The 21,215-nt window shown below is 36.9% G+C and overlaps 1 protein-coding gene across 1 annotated transcript in view; it reads right to left on the reverse strand.

The window, feature by feature from the left end:
- Window positions 1-1,084: 1,084 nt before the first annotated feature.
- MED12L (mediator complex subunit 12L) overlaps window positions 1,085-21,215 on the reverse strand; it is a 518,530-nt gene continuing 498,399 nt past the window's right edge. Inside the window, 4 exon segments of the mRNA XM_042780849.1 lie at window positions 1,085-1,234; window positions 4,609-4,765; window positions 6,790-7,019; window positions 8,694-8,783. Of these exon segments, the coding sequence (XP_042636783.1) occupies window positions 1,085-1,234; window positions 4,609-4,765; window positions 6,790-7,019; window positions 8,694-8,783 (627 nt within the window).

Raw genomic sequence — 21,215 nt, forward strand, 5'->3', positions numbered from 1 at the left:
CTTTCCATGTACTATTGCCCCTATGATGCTGTTCCTCCTTTTCTATAAGTTGCAAAATCATCTTTCAAATCTTGTGCTGAAAATGGTCTATACCAGTGTTTCCCAAAGCATGAGCCATGTATGGGGAGCCAGCTGGTCTTAGGGAGTACTCTGTTATACAACACTTAACATGTAACTATATGGAGATTCCCTCTTCAGTTTTCTTTTTTTTTCCTTCTTTTTAAGTAAATACTTATTTTCACAGATATTCTATAGGTGGCAAGTGATGTGACCACTGACCAAACCAAATTAAACCAAACTCACTGCCATCAAGTTGATTCCAACTCACAGTGACCCCCTTTGGGTTTCCGAGATGGTAAATCTTTACAGAAACAGATTGCCCAGTCTTCCTTCCATGGAGTAGCTGGTGGGTTTGAACTGCCAACCTTCAGGTTAGCAGTCAAATGCATTAGGCACTAATGCTACTAGAGCTCCTTATGACCACTCATAGGAGTGGTAAAATATTTTCTCTCAAAATACCTTTATTTAAATGAATAGAAAAAGAGCCAATTTAAAGAAAAATAGTAAGTAAATAACAAAGCAAGGATATGACACTCAGTTGTAAAATACTGAGGTTTAAACAAATTTGACCGATGCTAAGCATAGGACACTTCCAAACTTGATTTACCAAACTAGAGAAATGAACCATAAGATTATGAATTACATGAAAATTCTCGTAAGAGATGCTAACAAGCTGAAATCAGTAAAGATAAAATTTTAGAAGGCAGTCCAATGCTTTCTTACATTATAAGAAAAACCAAAGTAAGATCATCTTCTATACATATATACTGCTTATCATTTTAACATTGTTTAGAAAAAAAAAACTTGATGTCTAAATGTAAATATTTTAGTCCATTTAAATCTGAAAAAGTTTGAAAAGGGAAAATGGCATAACCTACTGAACCCCAAGTATTTATACCTTTAAACGAAAACAAATATACTGCCTACAACAACAAAAAACCCTACTCTGAGAAAGTTCTAGGGAAAAACTATTAGGGCATATGTGGGCTATTTCAATTCCTTACAATTTTATCGCATTAAAAATTCAACCAGGTTTTAAAGAAGAAACTCTCATGTTTGGTTCTAAACCAGGCCTTACCAAAGGCTGTTGCGACTGCATTGCTTGGAGACCAAGGGTCTGACCCTGGGACTGCGAGGGCTGCTGGGGTTGTGGGGGCTGGGGAGGCTGCTGTATCTGCAAAGAAAGAGAAAGGATTATACACGTAAAAACAAAACAAAACACTGCCATTGAGTCGATTATAATTCACAGCAACCCCAATGGGTTTCCAAGGCTGTAAATCTTTACAGAAGTGGACTGCCTTTATCTTCCACCCTCAAGGCAGTGGGTGGGTTTAAACCATCATCCTTCTGATTAGGAGCCAAATGCCATACCCACTATTCCAACAGAGCTATTTATATACTTAAAAGCAGGGGTTTAATATCTTTCCTAAATACATATACATTTTATGTAATTATTTTCTTGCAGCAAAAATAATATATGCCTACCCCTTTCATCTCTGCCTTGTCAAATGCTATTCATCCTTCAAGGACCAAACAACAATCTGCTCCTCTAGAAGCCGTCTCAGGCCATTCCCAGCCCCAAGGATCTCCTCCTTCTACAATCACAGCCTACACAGCCCTGGTAATTTTTCATACACTGTATGGGACATCCTTTGTATATTTACTATTTAAGTTCTTTCATGTCATTTGCCTTTCCGTATATTTCATCCTATCACACACTATTAGGTTAGACAAAGGTTGATCTCGAGCTATCTTTTAATCCCCTGTGACATCTGGAAGAATCCTTGAAGATGAAATTAGATTTTTTTATTCTAAAGGAAGATGTATGCTGGCCCCTATGAGATGTGCAGTGACAAAGCTGGCTCACATACACAGCTCTCAGAAGAAACTTTCAAGTCACAGAACAAATGCAGACTAGAAACCCACTAGGTGGGCCATGCAGGAGAGGAAAATCACTAAGTGGTTTTTCTCAATGACCTTTAAAGTTTCCTTCACCTAAATATTTCTCTATCCTGGGACAGTATCCTAAAACCTTTTTTCATCCTTTGCATTTTCCAACTTGGCTTGCATATCATCCCCCAAATTATCTGGCTTCTCTAGAGCAAAATAATAGCTAGCAAAGATCAGATGGCTTTTCTCAGTAAGTGACAGGAATATGAAATCCTAGCAGAGGTCTGGGTGGGGTCACTTCCAACATGAGCAATGCAAGATGGGCACAGTGATTGCAATATGAAGTTCCCTCTCCACCTGGTTCTCTCTGAAGTCTAAGAAAAATCAACCTAACTTCACAATTATTAATATTTTCCTTTATGGAGGTAGCCAATCACCAAAAAAGACTAAGAGTATTCTGATCCAGAGGCAAGTCACTTTTTCCTTTAACTAGCTGCTGCAAAAAGTGACAGTGATTAAAAAAAAAAAATTTACCAAGAAGACATATAATGCTAATTGTGACAAAAAATACATATTTATCCAACAAGAAAAGATTTTCCAAATTTGCACTGAAAAGCACCAATGTAAGATAGGAAGCACAATGTAATGTACAACAGAAGTAATTCTGGTACTTCAGTGGCTAAGGCATTCAGCTGCTAATCGAAAGGTCAATGGCTTGAACCCCCCAGCCACTCCAGGGTAGAAAGATGAGGTAGTCTACTTCCATAAACATTTACAGCCTTGGAAACCCTATGGGGCAGTTCTGCTCTGTCCTGTAGGATTCCTAGGAATAAGAATTGATTCAGTGATGGTGGGTTTGGTTTTTGGTAAGATAGGAAGTAATAAGTAAACAGTGTAAAAATCTTTCCCAGTGATTTGGAAATTAGCAATTTTACAAGAGAGGAAAATGTAAGTCAGTCCTAAAACGTTCTGAGGCATATGCTCAAAACCTGGGAAAAAGGATCATGGCTTGAAAACATATCACTAGGGATATTAATAGTAATTCAAATGTAATAGTAAAATTACTGAAGTAGTACTTCATACTAATTTTCTAATTTAATCCTCATTATACATTCAAGAGGTAGGTCCTATAATTATTCCCATTAATGACAAAACTGAACATTAGAGGGGGTTATTCCCATCTTAGAGATGACATCTATATGATGAATAGAATTGGGAATCTAGAGGCACCTTCCCATACCACCCCACTCAAACCAATTACCATATTTTATCAACTGTATCATTCAACGCTTTTTTTTCCCCACATTTTAACAGGTCAAAAATTAGGATGCAAGTAAAAGCATCTCATGATTAATGGCATCTTGTAATTGTGAAACTCAGGTCTACAGAGGATATGTGTTTGCTTCTGCCTGTCACCTAGAGAAAGTATCAACAAGAACCTTTGGCATCACACTAAATCAAGACCTCAAACTGTCTTGAGCTTGTGGTTCATATTATCAGACGAGAAATTTTTCTTCCCTCTACTCAGTATAAAGTTTGAGACATGTAAGGGACTTTGCTGTCCCCTTCTACATGGCAGGCTTAATTCTCACTAACCTCACTCTATGCAAGGGCCTCCTGATAATGTCTCCATTTTTGGAGACTTTCTTTTTTCTTTCTCCTTTTCTTAGGGGTACATAAAGCAAGAGAGAACCTCAAGTTGTATTGCTGTTAAGATTGGAACTGACTGTAAAATCTCATCAGAAAATCTCCATTCCAATTAACAGGACAAGCTTGTTAGTAATGAAGACAAATAGAACAACTGAACATAACAGCCTACATATCTTTTTTTTTAAGTGATAGAATTATACTTGGTTAAATTGCAAAAGCCTTTAAGGAGCTCTGGTAGCATAGTGGCTAAAGCATTTGACTGCTAACCAGAAGGCTGGCGGTTCAAACCCACCAGCCACTCCTCGGAAGGAAGGTTGGGCAATTCTACTTCTGAAGTGATACTGCCTCGGAAACCCAAGAAGGGGTCGCTATGAGTCGGGGCTGACTCGACGGCACATAACAACAACAACAATAATATATCTTGAATAAGGAGGCTTAGCAGCAAGAGTCTGTCAAAGGGAAGAACTTTTTAAGTAGGAGAATCAAATACTTTCATCAAATTAAGAAAGACTATTTTTCTTGGTTCAACAGAATCAAGATTACATATATACACATTACTCACAGCTTAACCAGGTTAGAAGTCTTACAGAAACTTTTTTTGGATTGCTGACCCCTGCCAAGAATATGATTACAGCTCTGGACAACTCTCTTTTTTTAAAAGCACATATATGGAATTTTGCATTCAACTGATTAAAAAGTGATTACGTAAATGCAGGCTTATATTACTGGAAATGAAGGCATCCACCTGCCCTCTCAAATATTTCTGCAAGGAGAAAGATGATCTACAAATGCACCCTCCAGCCCATGACCTGGCAGATGAACTGAGAAAGGAAGAAACTAACCAGGTTTGAACTAAACTGCACTAGTATTTAGTATCTAATACACAGGACTCCTTGGAACTTGGAAAATAACATCTGAGGGTCTTCTATTTCTTGTGACTGCTATGCACTCACACAATCTGAAGAGGAAGCACCCAACATCCATTGCCTTCATTTCCCTGCCCCATACCTGGAGGAGTCTCTGCTGCTGTCGAACTTGCGGCTGTCTGGGCCTCATTGGGTCCTGAGGCAGCGGCACCGAGGGGAGGTTGGGATGTGCAGAAGTCAGCACGGCATCAATGGCCCCGCCCACTAGAGAGCTCTGCTGTAGGGACTGATGATTCAGTCTGGCAAAAACATAAGGCAACCTGTTTTCATGTTCAAGTACACTGTCAAGTTTTTAATCAGTGCCATTAGCACACTACAATCATTCTTAAAGAAACAACTTGTGTTCAATAATCACTTGTGCAACTCAAATGCAACAAAGGCCAGCGGTTAAAATAATCTTGATGTTCAGGGATAGATGTGGTTACTTGAAAAAGGAGAGAACATAATGGCAAGTACGCTCTTTTAAAAAATATTGGTAATAATTTTTAAGAAGTAATGTTAACAAAATGTTTACCCTGGGGCAAGTACTATACTAAAGGTTTGGAATATGTTACTTTATTTACTCCCACAATAGCCTTTAAAACAAACAAACAAAAAAAACCAAACTCACTGCCATCGAGTCAAATCCAACTCTCAGCGACCCCTCCTTGGGTCTCTGAGGCAGTACCACTATGAAGTAGATTGCCCAACCTTCCTTCTGAGGAGTGGCTGGTGGGTTTGAACTGCCAGCCTTCTGGTTAGTAGTCAAATGCCTCAGGCACTACGCCATCAGATCTTCCACAACAGCTTCTAGGGGTCAGTAATTTTATTATTCTTACTTTAAAAATGAGAAAAGGGAGAACTACAGAAGTAATTTATCCAAAATTGCTCATACAGTAAATGGCACAGGTTGATCCCAGTACTTTTGAATTCTTGAGTTAAAGTTCTCAAGCATTACGCTACATTGCCACTTATTATTAAAATGTATTCCAAATTAATTTTTTTCCCAAATGTGCTAATCCACTTTTTCGTTCCAATAGTGATTACTTGGAGTTGACATTCAGCCACTGATGGGAGCTATGTATGCTATTATCCACCATCATATGAAAGTTGGCATGAAACTTAGTTCTTCTATACAATCAGCATATCCAACAGAACTTTCTGCAATGACTGAGATGGTCTACACTTGCACAGTCCAATAAGGTATTCACTGGCCAAGAGGACTGCCACGTAATTTATGGGGCCCAGTGCAAAATAAAAATGCAGGCTCACTGATCAAAATTTAACAAGAATTTTAAGACAGTAACAGTAAGGCATTAAACCAGTCATGTTGTTGTGGTTGTTATTAAGTGTCATTTAGTCAATTTAGACTTATATAGTACTCCTGTGTGAAAAGGAGAACTGTCCCAGAGGATTTTCTAGGCTGTAATCTTTACTGGAGATTGCTAGGTCTCTTTCCTACATAGCCATTGGATGGATTCGAACTGCCAACCTTTCAATTAGCAGCCAAGTGCTTATCCTTTGCACCACTAGGGTTCTTTAACCAATCATGAGGACCTTCTTAGCACAGGGCCCTATGTGACTTCACAGGTCACATGCCTATGAACCTGGTCCTATTGGTGATATGTGACTAGTGAATAACTCAAATGTATCTGGTGTGACTGAGGAAATAAATTTTGTATTTAAGTTAGTTAAAATTTAATTTAAATAGCCACATGGGGCTAATGACTACTATAATTGACAAACAATGTAGTTACATCTAAGGGATCTGATTAGAACAAGAACACTGAAGAGTCTACCATGAACCCGTTTTGCAAATTACCTCGGAGACAGAAAAGGTAGAAACTAACATTCAACCAAATTCATATGAACACCATGGAAATCAGTATTGCAATTTTCTTAGTGACCATAAACTTCATGGCTCTAATTAACATGTTCTAGTAAGGCACCATTCACAATCATCAACACCTTACTAGATATCCATCAATAATTTTATACCTTAGAGATAAAGAACACTGGAGTGAACATAGTATTATCTTCTGAACATATTATACTCATATCCTGGAAGTGTGAATCAAATCTCCTGGGACTTGAATGAAATAAATGAGTCATTGCTCATTGTGAACCTCTATCATGATGCTACTCCAAATGATGTGAGAATGCAAATTATATGCAAATGTGAAAACTATAAAAATAATTATAAAGCACCATGTCTTAGAAGAAACATAACAAACATTAGAATGTGAGCGTTTATTAGAGCAATCATTCTTTCTGCAAGTGTCACCTCTGAGAGCCAGTCAAGGGCTGCAAGTATGGTGAGGCTTGCTGCTGAACATAGCCAGTGGGCTGCTGGTGCATCTGTCTGAGTCTCTCCATCAATGTGGGGTTGGAATGTGCTGCCGGGTAGGTCCTGGAGTTATAGCTGGGGGAGAGGACCACGCTGCCAGCCTGCTGTTGTGGTGTCGGCTGCAAAGGCATCTGCGTTCCGTACATCGTATAACCCTGGGGCATGGTCTGAAGACAGGCACAAGGGAAGAAGTCAAAGTTTGGTTTTACCAGCCTAGCTGGTATTATCACTAAGACATATAGGACAAAAACAAGCCTAGAAGGATCCCTTGAAATTCATTGTTTCCAAATGACTGCTTGACCTACAAATATGAGGAGGGTTACTTTGGAGGGTGTAACAGGAATGGTAATCTAAAAGCAGGAAGGCTAGCCAGAAGCTCTGTGAATGAATGCAATGTCAAATGATTCACCAGAAACTTCAATTTAAAATACGAATCCCTCATTTGATTAAACTGGCCTTTAAATCAGTTGCTTATGTTCAACAGAAGCAACAGCATATTTCTGCACAGAAATAAGCAGCCAAGTATCATACCTTTAGTCAACAGATGCCACCAATGTTCAAAAGATGCCAAGCATAGTTTATGTAATTTCCAACACTAGTCAGAAAAGCTACCCATGCCCAATGTAAATTAAAATAATAGAATACACTCTCCTGATATGTGGCTATGCCCCTCTGAATTTGACAAAGGTGTCTTTAGTATTTAACCAATTCCAAAAAACTACTAATACCTTAACTAGGGCATACAGGTGCAACTGGTGACTGTTCAATACTCTCTAGCCCTGGCTGAACCATGGTCTGTTTCAGCACTCTACCAGTAACCTGTTCACTATTTATATTCAACATTAATATACAAATACCTATTTCTCTAAATTTTGACACCGAATGTGAATGAAAAGCTGGAGGCTTTGCTGGATCACTGTCATCTATAGAACAGAGTGCTGATTAGAGAAGAATGCTGTTCTTCAAATCCCAAAAGCATCCCATTATAAGGTAGTCTAATGACTCTGACTTGGAAAACTGTGTTAAAGCAACATATTATGAGTTTTTAGCAGAGGAATAGCTCTAGGATGAATCCATTTCAATCATAGGTAGGTCAATCTCAGATTTCCTTTTCAACTGTGGACACAGTTTGAATTGCTGTTTCCAACTAGTGGTCTTGTTAATACCTTTGGCATTATGAGTGGGATAGGGAAATAGTATAAATGGCACAGGTATGAAATAATTCTCATAAAAAATTGCTCATGATTCATGGTACATTAAGACAAGTCTATCACTTGTTAAACATCTACTGTGTATCTGACACAGAGCTAGTTCCTTACACCAATTGTCTTAAACCCTTACAACCTCAATTCGATTTGACAGAACAGAAAAACAAGGTTCAGAGTCTGAGTAATCTGAACAATGTCACACAGGCAATAGGTTGTCATGAACTGTGCCAAGGTCTAATGCCAAGTCCCATTACTCTCTTATTCTACTATCACTCCTCTTTAAAACTATCTTTGAATATGACAATTTCAAGTATGAATTATATACTTAGTTATGATTAACATAGTTATTGTCAAGCATTTCAATATCCACCATTATCGTTAAAATGGAAGACTGAATTTAAATTTTTAATTCAAGAGTTTCCTAAAATATTTTATGCTTTTTATATTAACCAACCCTGAGACTTGTTCAACAACCACTGGAAGTACTTTTCTGAAACATAGATTATAATCTATAAGTAGAAGAAATAACCAAGTTCTGGACCCTTTAAAGGAATTGATACCTATTTGCTTGATTTGCCTCTTTAGAGAAACAGCATAGAAATCCTGGCAACATCTATGAAGCAACATAGATACCTGTGCTTGCTGCAGCCCTGGATACTGAGGGAGCTGAGGGGAGGGCCGAGCTTGTGCAGCAAAGAGAGCTGCCTGATCCCCCGGCTGGCCCTGGAAAACAAAGCCAACACAAACTCTTGATCATAACAGCTAGGGCAGGATTGGAGCACCTGGACAATAATCCCAATAACCCACAACAGCAAGACTCATTACATGAACATAGTACTTGCAGATGTTTCAATTGCATTAACTTTATTCATCAATTTCCTCTATGTGTATAGATTGGTGTACTTTAAAAAAAAAAAAAAAAACAAACAAAACCATATGCCCTCAAAGAAAACACAGACCTAAATGCAAGCCAAAGTACTCAATGATTTGGTCAGCAGGGAGGCTTTGAAAATGGTTCCCGATACTTTAGGGTTACAGATGACTCTCTGCAGTGAAAGGCATGAATCTCTGCATGTGAAATCTGATATCACAGGGCTGTACTTCCCTGTGGCCATAATGAAAGTGAACATACACTGTATAAAAATTTTATGACTTTTTTTTTAAAGTGACCAAAAATTAAGCCAAATTAGCCATGTATCTGAGGGATAAATTTGGTACCTTCTACAACTCTACTCATTAGGAGCCCTGGTGATACAGTTGTTAACCAGTTGGCTGCTAACTGAAAGGTGTGGAGTTCAAACCCACCAGGTGCTCTGCGGGAGAAAGATGCAGCAGTCTGCTTCTGCAGATTACAGCCCTAGAAACCTTGTGGGGCAATTATACTCTGCCCTATATGGTCATTATGAGTCAGAATCAGCTTGACTGCAACAAGTTTGGTTTTTGGTATTACTCTACTCATCAATGGGAGCTCTGGTAGCGTGGTGCCTAAGGCACTTGACTGCTAACCAGAAGGCTGGTGGTTCAAACCCACCAGCCACTCCCTGGTAGGAAGGTTGGGCAATCTACTTCGTAGTGATACTGCCTCAGAAACTCAAGGAAGGGTCGCTATGGGTCAGATCCGACTCCACAGCAATGGTTGCCTTCGTCGCTACTCATCAATTACAAAAATAGCTAACAGAAATTTATAACAAGTTAACAGCAAATATAATTATAACCAACTGCAATATCAAATACGATCACTTAACATCTGCTCACCAATTTTAATTTCCTACATGTTTTGGCCTTGGGAAAATAAACATAATCACTAGGAGCAGCTGTATGTGTGTTTTGTTTTGATGGCAGAAGGTATTTCATGGATGCTTGCAGCAATAATCAGAGAGAGAGGTCCAGCTTCCAGGAGTTTTAACTATAAAGAATGGGGCTCATTCTGGGATTATTTTATTATTGTTTTATAATGGGATACCTATTCATTTTTAAAAAGTACCAAATTATAGTTACAGCAAACCATTTCAAATGTGTTTGTAAAGTAGTGTAGATCTCTCCAGCAGGGAGATGGGGATAAGCCAGCTTAAGAGGGAGAGCATCAACAATTATTAGCACCAACGACAGGCTAGGAACTGGGCTTCCAGTTCTTACTCTCAAGGAGTTCTTGCTCTTATCAAGGAAGGTAACATCTTCCCATTTTCTTCAGATGAGAAAAGCCAAGTTCAAAGAGCTTAAGAAACTTATTGTGTGTACCTGGCTAGGCAGGCAGAGCCATGATCTGGATTCTGGGAGTCTGACTCCAAAGCTCAGCCTCTTTCCACTATAATATGATCCCCTTTATGTGTAGTATTAAGGATGGCAATAGTTGTTTATTTGGTACTTATTCTTTAGCAAGATATAGCCTCTTAAAATTGCCCCAATTCAGAAACTGAGAAGTAAATCACTATTAACATTTGTTAATGGTCTACGGATCAACATTGAAACCAAATACATGCATCAGATGGTGACATCCCTTCTTGATTTCCACATGAAATCACTTGGGAGCATTTATGAAACTTAAGATTCTCCTAAAGTGACTATCTAAGGAACTCTGGTGGTACAGTGCCTAAGGCATTTGACTGGTAACCAGAAGGCTGGCAGTTCAAACTCACCAGCCACTCTGTGGAAGGAAGATGGGGCAATCTACTTCTGCAAAGATTACTGCCCCAATGGGGGTTGCTATGAGTCAGAATAGACTTGATGGCAGTGGGTTTGGTTTTTTTTGTGGGGGGGGGGAGGTGACTATCTAAGGAGCTCTGGTAGTATAGTGGTTAAGGTATTTGGCTACTAACCAAATGGTGGTCAGCACTTCAAACCCACCATATGCTCCATAGAAGAAAGATGAAGCAGTCTGCTTCCATAAAAATTTATAGCATTGGAAAGCCAACTGGGGTTGCTATGAGTCAGAATAGACTCAATGGCAGTGTCGTCTTTTTTTTTTTTTTCCTGGAAGGTAACTACTCCATAGATCAGCCATGAATTTCTCAGTGAACCTCACAACGGGACCTGTACATTAACACCTTCAACAAGATCCTAACTTGGCAGAATAGGTTAAGGTAAAGACATCCTAAGCTATTAGCTGATTAATCTGTTAAATCCAACTGTGTCTCAAACTTTTCATTTGATTATTTGAGAACCTTATGAAACAAACTGTGGCTGTGGGAGGAAAAACTAGAACACTAATAAAGTAAATATCTGAATTACTGTGAAATACTCTTTTGTGGACAAATATCACCTGAAATCATGAAGATTAAAGAAATATGAATTCAAAACTATTCTACAAAAATATGAAAAAATTACCAAAGGAAAAAAAAAAAAACAGTTATCTTTGTAAGAAGCATGGAGAAAAGAAATAAAAAATTTCCAAATACAATTTTGACCATCTCAAATTCCTAACTCTCATTGACATCTAAAAGTACACATTAGTTCCCTCCCACCCAGTTTTTCCTGACTCGATGCTTAAGCATAGTTATAATTTAGATATGCAATAATCTCTCTGAGGAAATCTTAAACTCCCCAAGTTGGTTACCTCTGCTTGTGTTCTGCCCATACACTGCCCTGAACAGAAAATACCCTTATTTCTCCCACCAGATTGGTCTCTTATCTTTCTATTTTCCCCCCCAAAATTATGCACATTATTTCAATTTTGCAGTTAAATTTGCTGAGGAAGGAACAAGGAACTAATCAAATTTCTTCAGTAACTTGAAAAAGTTTGCAAATGCTAAAAGAGAAGCAATATAGGCATAAGTGAGGACATCAAGACAGAGAATTAGTAGAAATTTTTGACGTTGATGAAAAGTTTTGTTTCAAGATGTTCAATAAATTAGGAAGGGACCATACAATGTATCATCCAAGCTGGGATATTTTGAAAGAGAAAGAAAGTACTATTCATAAGAAGCCAGAACAACAGGTGCAAACTGGGACCGTGTCAAGCAAATCAGGACATATGGTCATCTTACTGATAGATAATCCACTTATTATTTTTCTGAAATCTTTCTAAATTTTATTATTCATCATTTCCCAGCAGTGTTAGAAGGGACCAGTCCCTTGACCATACTTGTTAGAGGGTCAGTGAAAAAGAGTAAGACTTCAACAAGATGGATTGACACAGTGGCTGCAACAGTGGGCTCAAATATGGCAAGAACTGTTAGGATGGCACAGGACTGGGCAGTGTTTTGTTCTGTTGTACACAGGGTTGCTATGAGTCAGAACTGACTTGATGGCAGCAGCAACATACAGTCTGGCATATAGTAAGTGTTCAATAAATATCCTTTGAGAAAAAGATTCAGTTTATTTGTTAACCAAGATATTCAGAGGTAAGTTAGGAATTATATTTTCAGGATAAATTTCGTTATCAAGTGTTTTCCAACTGTCTCATATATTATAGTACCATGTTTTGTTTTGAAACTCAATGAATTTGCCATATATCATTCTAATGATATCTTATTCCTGCCCGCAATACCATCTGGAGAGTAGCATTAGGTCCTCCACTGAATTTATTCTGGAACCATAGTGGTACAGTGGTTAAGCTCCTGGCTGCTAACAGAAAGGCTGGTGGTTCAAATCCACCAGATACTCTGTGGGAGAAAAACATGGCAGTCAGAGCCCATAAAGATTTTAGCCCTGGAAACCCTATGGGACAGTTCTACTCTGTCCAATAGGGTAGCTATGGTTGGAATCAACTCAATAGCAACAGGTTTGAATAATGGGTTTTGATATATTCTGCTTAAGCAAAACAATGAGGCCACATTAACTTCGTATTTTTATGCATGGGAAGGATAGTCCAGGAGGATGATTTTTGACAAAATATTTGTGTCAAGCCAGGTATCATATGACCTTGCACCCATCTTAGGAGAGAAAATAAGATATATTTGTGCCTCTGATCAGGCTGCTGTGGCTCAGGTACCTGACTTGTATTTTATGAAGGGAATAAACCATGGTTAACCAGAAAATTCTGATAATTACATCAGCTTATCCCTACCTTACTATCCTGAGCTAAATTCCTACATACATTTATTTTTTGTTCATTGTTATGTATTTTGCTTTTGATTTGCTTCCGTAAGAGATATATAAATCCATAAGCTGCTAAAATTTCCACCTTCTAAGAACTTCTAAAGAAGCTGTTATGTTTCAATATTGGCTCATCTTCCTAGCCTCTCTGAGAATAAATCTCTTACTGCTTTATTTTTAATTGGACAGGAGAAATATCTGAGGTCCAAGAGATGTTCACTCTGAAGACTTGTATAATTTGGAAATAATACATCTGGGAAGTTTAAAATTTTTGGCTAATCACCCTCGAACATAATTTTCACTCTTCTGGGTCCTGTTCTCTTCTCCATTAGCAATTATTCCTTTACTCACTTGAGCAAACATGAGTTCTCTTTCTATAGGAGCCTTGATCATGCTTTCAATTAGCAGACAGTAAGCTGTGTAATCAAAATTGGTATTTTAAAATCTGTATTTTTCTACACACTGAATTTACTAGTAATGAATTTTTCAAATCCTTAGTAAATTGTTTTTAGTAGTGTTTTAAGGGTTGTTAAGGAGAGAAACAGGTTATATCTGGAAAATCAGAGTCAGAATTTATGATTGTGCTTCTGAAAATACATATTTAGGAAAAATCATAAAAATCACACAACAAAAGCCAGTGGGTAATGTTTTATGAGTCACCTACCAGAAAGGGCTTTATTCATGGATACCCATCTATCTGGAAGCTACTGAATGATGGTGCTCAAAGTGAAACAGCACCTGGTATGAACCAGCAGTTACAGTCATCACATTTTACTGGTCTATTCTCATTGCAGGAGCTCTGGTAATATAGTCCCTAAGGCATTTGACTGCTAACCAGAAAGCTGGCAGTTCAAACCCACCAGCTACTCCTCGGAAGGAGGGTTGGACAATCTACTTCCATAGTGATACTGCCTCGGAAACCCAAGGAGGAGTCGCTATGAGTCAGGTCCAACTCGACGGCATATAACAACAACAACATTCTCATTGCAGACAACATACAAAGAGAAAACTGTAATTTAAGAGGTCCTGTTAACTAGCTACTCTTAGGACTTTTAGAAAGCTTTTACTGCAAATATAATTTAGTTAAAAATCAATTAATAGTAATAGTAACTGCTGGAACACACTGACTCATGTAAAAATGAACCTTTACAATGTAGTCTATTAACAGGCTCATAAATGATGAATATACCAACTGAGTATATACATTCATTTAAATTCCTAATAATTATGAAAAACATTAAATGAAAATAAAGGATATATACATTTCCACTAATCTGAAAGAAATAGGAACCATAGAACCTTCTTTGGACTATAAATACTTGACAAAATAATTTCTTAGATGTAAAATCAGTATCTAATGCAAAGTATTTTCTATCTGAATTACTTCATCATCTGAACAATTGGTGGCCAATAGCAAACTTAAGCTGTTTCCAAACTTTTTTCAAATTTGACAAAGTTAACTCAACTTTTTACACAAATAAAAACCTCACCTGCTTGCTGTACACCATAAAGTACCATGAAAAAAAAAACAAACAAACTCAGTCTTTTCAGAAGTTTTAAACTTTTCTTTGTTGAAATACTGGTTGGAGAAACTGCCTATATAACAAGTATTTAACAATCAGCCTAAATACTTCCAAAAGTTGAATAAGCAGTTAAGAATATTTTCAACAATGTATAGAAAAATGTTACCCATTAAATTGGCAGTGAAACAAGTTGACTTACATTCACATCTGAGATGTGTGCTCTTTTTTATTCTAATGCTTCTTGGGTTTATGTTGTGGGTTGGCTACCTGATACAGAAAGCTATAAGTAATTTAATGCAAAACATGCATTCTTAGCTAGCCCAGGCAAAGCAGTAGAGATGAAGTCTTACGACATGCATGCACAAGACCTATGCTCAAAAAAACTGTTCTCCATATCAGAAAGAAAATAACGATGATGCGTTCTGTTGAGAATTTAGGAATAGCCAGTGAGTGGGATGTGATGAGAAGGGTATGTTTCATAACCAGTTCTGATTATTTTGCATGTGGCCTGTGAATTAGCATGCCATGCGTTCCTCTACTATTGATGTAAATTACCACAGGGAGAAGCAAGAGCTCAGGGATAGACGGATTCAAAATTAGTGCAGAGATGAAGGTGCACGAACTGGTCTATGCTCCCGAGCCCAGGCCATGAACGTCCATTGGTTTCTACACCATACACATAATGTGATGAAAAACATGAGGTGATAGAAGGGAAACAAATTCAGAAGTAAATTCCATTAAACAGAACATGGTCAATGCATTCATGATTTGGTTACAATCTCAAACATAAACCAAGTGAGTAACAGTGAGATGAAGAATATAATTATTACCAGCTATAGAAGAATAACCCGCTTCTCATTTTGATGTTCAAAGGGTAATGCTATAAAAGTTTACTTTAAAAAAAAACAAAAAAAGAAAAGAAAGAAAGAAAAGACAGAAAAGGAATGACAGCAGGGGTGTTACCATTATGTTGTCAAAGTCTTCCAGAAGGGAGACAGCAGAGTTACAGAAGTCCTACAGAAAGGGGACAGCAAGAAAATGGCAGACAATACAGATAAGATTTTTTTAGCCTAAGTATGTGGGTAGCCAAAATACACATGAAATATTTCATTTTAAAATAATGTTTTGGGGGACTCAAGACTTGAAAACCCAAGCCCTAAAGAGGTTTTATTAATTCATATGCCAGGCAACCTCACTATAGACTAGGGCGCAGGTAAGTAATATGGTAACATTCATGTAACAAAATACCATAACCTGGAGGCTGAATGACGACATAAAAGAAATAAGGGAGATATTCAGACACAGATCTCCTTCTGTAGCTCAGGGAGGTCAGGCCCAGTGTGAGCAGTAGAGAGCTACAGATCTACCCTGCCTAGAGCAGTGGGAGCTCAGGACACTAAGCAGACAAGACATGAAGTCGAGAAGTCAGTGTGTCACATACTGTTGGGATGGTATAATTAGGTAGCTCCATCCCCAGTAAAACCATGTGAAAATAGAGCATCTGGCTAACCACACATTCAGTCAAACACAATGGACAACAAATACTTATAGCACCACCATAGCTTATGTACTAACAGGGAATCTGTTTTAGAAAAGGCAACTCAATGCTTGGGAAAAATTGTTATTTCTCAGGTACATGAATCAATAATTTTATAAACAGGCTTAAACTTGTTTATGATGTTGAACATTTTTGGCTCACTGAATTTTGGGGATAGAGATGAGGCAAAGGATTCTCAATCTTAATAGAAAAAGTATTTTACTATATTAAGGACTAGAAATTACTGGAGGAATTTCCCAAGCAAACATTACCTATTCTTACCATTCTAGGTGTAGTGACGTCACTCATTGCATCTGTACATTGATCTTTAGATCCAATAACAAGCCTCATACCAGTACTCCATTTCCTTATCCCTCCCACCACAATCTTCTGCCCCCTCTCATAAAAATCAAGCTGTGCACACTATCTTCTAAGCTCATTATTGATGCTGAATCATAATTTCAGAAAACAATATTGGCACCTTTCTCATCGCTCAAATAAACATGAAAATATCAGAGATTATGAATAAGCAAATCATTCACTTCCCTGGATATGTTTCCTACTCAAGGAACAAAGTGATAGCATTTAGGACATATTTACTAGTTTAGTGGTTTTCTCCTCCTAAGTTCAACTTTGTCACTGGAGATATAAAAAGTAACACCTAAAAAATATGTACATAATTTAAACTGAGTAAATGCTTTAAAAATAATAGTAAATAACTCAATATTTGTTTCAATAAGACAATTTGCCTGTCTTTAACAAGTAAGAATAAAATTATTTTGAAATATACTCAAATTGTATGACCAGAAAATTTACAGCAGGGAAAACCTGAATAGCTACTGAAGTTACTAAACAATGCCTAAATTCATAGGGAAATGCAAATTAATATGTCATAATATCATCTCACCTACTCTGATTGGGAAAAATAAGGTCGAATAATTTAGAGGGTTGTTGAGTATGTGGAGAAAGGAAAAAGCTCAGTTACTACTGATGGGTACACTTTTACACTTTGAAAATTAAATCAGCACTTTCATTTCAGGTATATATCCTAGAAACTCTCCCAAATATGCAGAAGACATGTACAAGAATGTTTACTGTAGCATTACTGACAATAAGAAAAAATTTAGAAATAATTTAAATCGTCATCAACAGAAGAATAGATAAATAATATAGTAATACTCATAAAGGAATAGCATCCAATAGGAAAAATGAATGAATAAAAACTACATAATTACATGTAGGTGTCAACAATGAATACAATCCAAAATTAGTAACAATAGCAGTAAAAAGCAGGTTGCAAAAGTATGCATAAAGTGTGATACCATTTATATAAAGATTTAAACTATAATATTATACAATGTTTATGTCAATGGATACAAAAACATACAAGTAAAATTATAAAAATATTCATAAGAATAAAACACACTAAATTCATGATAGCAATTTTATCTATATCAGGAAGGGAGGGGAATGAAAGGATACACAAGAAGTCTCATTCACATCTATAATATTTTATTTTCACAACACGATCTTACGTAAATATGGCAGAGCATTATTATTTCATGAAGCAAGAGGGTAAATACATTAGTGTCTGTTGTATTATTTTCTAATCTTGTGTGTGTTTTGCAATATACTCCTGAAGAATGAGTAGGAAGGAGAATGAAGAGGAAGAAAACAGATATCCAAAGTGATACCATATTCCTATAGTAGAAGGCCTCAGGAGTCAATCATCAAACAAGGGTTGGTTGCTCCACTTAAATGACCCTCATCAAGCCCAAGAGGCATTTTCACAAAGTCATAGATGCACTTTTGCTAAACAGTTCTGGGAAGCTCTAAGTCAATCACCATTTCTCATTAGTTACCTAATTTCTTAATTTGGACCACAATGATGAGACCAGCTACATGGTTAATAACCTATACAAGTTACTATGGGTTATTATTACAATTGGGCACATCATTTCTGTCTCCTTTCAGAAATTTTCCTTTTTACTGTCTGAAAATCTGTATATAAGTCATTATCTGTAGCCAGTAACCAATCAGAGTAGCTCTGGTGGTACAGTGGTTAACACATTCAGCTGCTAAGCAAAAGGTTGGTGGTTTAAACACACCAGCTGCTCAGTGGCAGAAAGATGAGATACTGTGCTTCCACAAAAGATTACAATCTTGGACACCCTATGGGCCATTCTACTCTGTCATACAGGTTTGCTATGAGTTGGAATCAATTCAATGGCAGAGGGTTGATTGGTTGATATTAACAAATACTTTCCTCCATCTTTGTCTGTCTCAATCAAGTTAATTGTCTGTCTCAATCAAGTTAAGCTAAAAATGTATTTTCTCTATTTTTCTTCAGACTCAAATGAAACATGCTGGCTGGCATCAATTATTACAAACAATGACAACCTAATTTTGTATACTAAAAGGGAGAAAAATCAGGATAAAGTTGAATTATAAATCAGGGCACAGAATAAACCACTTTTCTTGGGTCGAAACTTAAAAAGATTTTCACCCAAAGTCCCTTCCTAGATGACTGATATGGCAGGGTGGGGAAAAAGGTTCCTTCTGTCAGACAAAAAATATTGAATATAAGTAAGAGATAACTGGAAAACAATTCAAGCAGCATGTTATATTATTATGAGGGTATTCTGTATTTTATGATGGTTTTCACAGGATAAGAGTATGTACAAAACAATACACAGTGACATTTTTAATACTCAAACTGAATTATGCTCCTCTAAAATTTGTGTCACTGGATTCAGACAGTGAAAAATACACTGCTCTAGGGACCAAAATGACTCTTAGGAAAACTACATTTTTATTCCTTTTTATTTAGCCTGTTCTATTTGATGGCCACTGAGCAAATGGGAAGTAAAACAATCTTATTTGGTACACTTAATAACATTATATAACTAAAGCATTTGACGTGCTTTTATTCACTTTTAATCCTTAACATACTTACGAAAATAAACATCATTTTTATGGGACAGAGATTTCCTTTGAAATAATAAAACCATAAAAATAGTACTAATAAAACAATAATAATAACTATGATAGCCAATATTTATTGAGCACTTACTATGAGCCAGCCACTGTTCTAAGGCTCTTACCTATATTGAATCATTAATTTTATAACAACCCCACAAAGTAAGTATTAGTTCCATTTTATGGATGAGGCTCTAAGAGAAAAGAGGTGAGGTTATCACCACACTGGGTCTAAATAAGGGACGTCTGGATAAGGAACAGCGATCAACCATCCTTTACTTTCTGGGAGGAAGACTGTAATGAAGAAAAATAAAACAAGTTTCCTTGCCAAAACATCTTTATACATGTTCGTATGCACAAAAGCTGTAAGAAAATACATTCAATTATAACAATCATTACATCAAAATATTTAACACTGACCAATGCTAAATAGCATCTGTTATCTAGGCACTGAAATAATGTCTTAACACATTCCTGAGGAAATACCACAATGGCTCATTAACAGAAAGTTCCATGACTCACTGAAGCTGATATCTGGTCTCTGTAAAGCAAAAAGGGGGTTATTTTATAAAGGTATTCTCATTTGCATTATGTATCATCTAAAGCTAGCTAGTTTCTACAAATGTCACTATCTCTCCACTCACTACATGTGAAGAGGCTATGGGGGACTCTGAAAAGTCTGAGACATCTCTGAAATCCAGGAAATTGTTTTCCTGTCCCACCTACATTTTCAAAACCACCATAGCAGTGGTCACAGCAAGAGTCAGTTTCTGGGAGCACTCAAAGCGATGAGATGGGTTTGTGGATAAAAATGGGGTTACTAAGGTTCAGGATATTAGGGGAAAGAAACTCTAGGTTTCTGGAAATATCTGCTCAAATCATTTCACTTAGGCTTAATTACTTCGAAGGGTGGCTGATGCATTCTCTTGGGATAGGTTCTCAACTCTGTAAATTTTTTTACACTCACTTATTTGATAAATATCTCATATATTTCTACTGTGTGCTTGGGAGATAAAAGGATGATACAAAATATTATAAGGCCCAATGGCTGACTTTATGAGAAAAGGGAGAAACTAGTGGTTGACTGCACAACTGGCCTAGAAAGAAGTCACATCCAAGGCCTGTATAAACTAATCAGGCTTTTGTAAATATCTGCTAAAATATAAAGATAAATTTGGAAAGTTAAGTGGAAATTCTCCAATTTTGTTACATTAAAAGAAAATGAACTTCCAGAGTAAGAAACTGCTGTGATAAGAAAAAAATACCTATTTAATTTTCTCTAAAGAAGCAAAAAAATTACAACTTTGCAAGTAGTTAGAGAGTCACACACCATGTGTAGGTATTTAACCTGAGAGCATGTTCTTGTGAAAATTAGAGTCAACATTTCTATTATCACTTCTAATCCCAAAGGATACAATCAGTACTTATTAGAAAAAGAATTAATTACACCCAGTATCATATTAAAACATCTTATAAATATCACTTATATTCTACAAAATTTATTCTATATACTGTATTATAGACTTTTAAGGATTATTACAAGGAGAATTTTCATTGCCACAGCATCATATTTAGCTAGATACCAGGTATACTGATAGCTCATATGTGATCTGTTAGGAGAGAGGAGAGGAGAGAACATTTCCTCAGAACCAACTAGGTGCAGGCAATGGACCAGATGCTTGACATACAAACCTCATTTATTCTGATGTAGGATCACTGTACCCTGTTATTGCATGATGTATATACTTATTGTCCCTTTAAGGACACTATTTTTCTAAATTATCTAGCACATTTGACAAAAAGTGAGAGAGAAAAAGACATGTCTGCTTGTGAAAGACCTTCAGAAGACTCCAAAGCAAGTTCCAAGTGTTCAAAAGAATATATAATGGAGGACTGGGAGAAAATATTGTGCAATCATAGTAATGAAGTTGCGCTTTACTATTTGAACAAGGCATTTGTAACCTTAAAAAACAAACAAACAGGGAGGCGGGGCAAGATGGCGGACTAGGCAGAAGGATTGCACAGACCCTCTTCAACAAAGAAAAGGGAAACCAATTAACACAGACACAGAAGATAATCTTG

The sequence above is a fragment of the Orycteropus afer genome, unplaced genomic scaffold (genome assembly GCF_000298275.1).
Source record: "Orycteropus afer afer isolate SDZICR_OR568_19922 unplaced genomic scaffold, OryAfe1.0 scaffold00066, whole genome shotgun sequence".
NCBI classification, from domain to species: Eukaryota; Metazoa; Chordata; class Mammalia; order Tubulidentata; family Orycteropodidae; genus Orycteropus; species Orycteropus afer.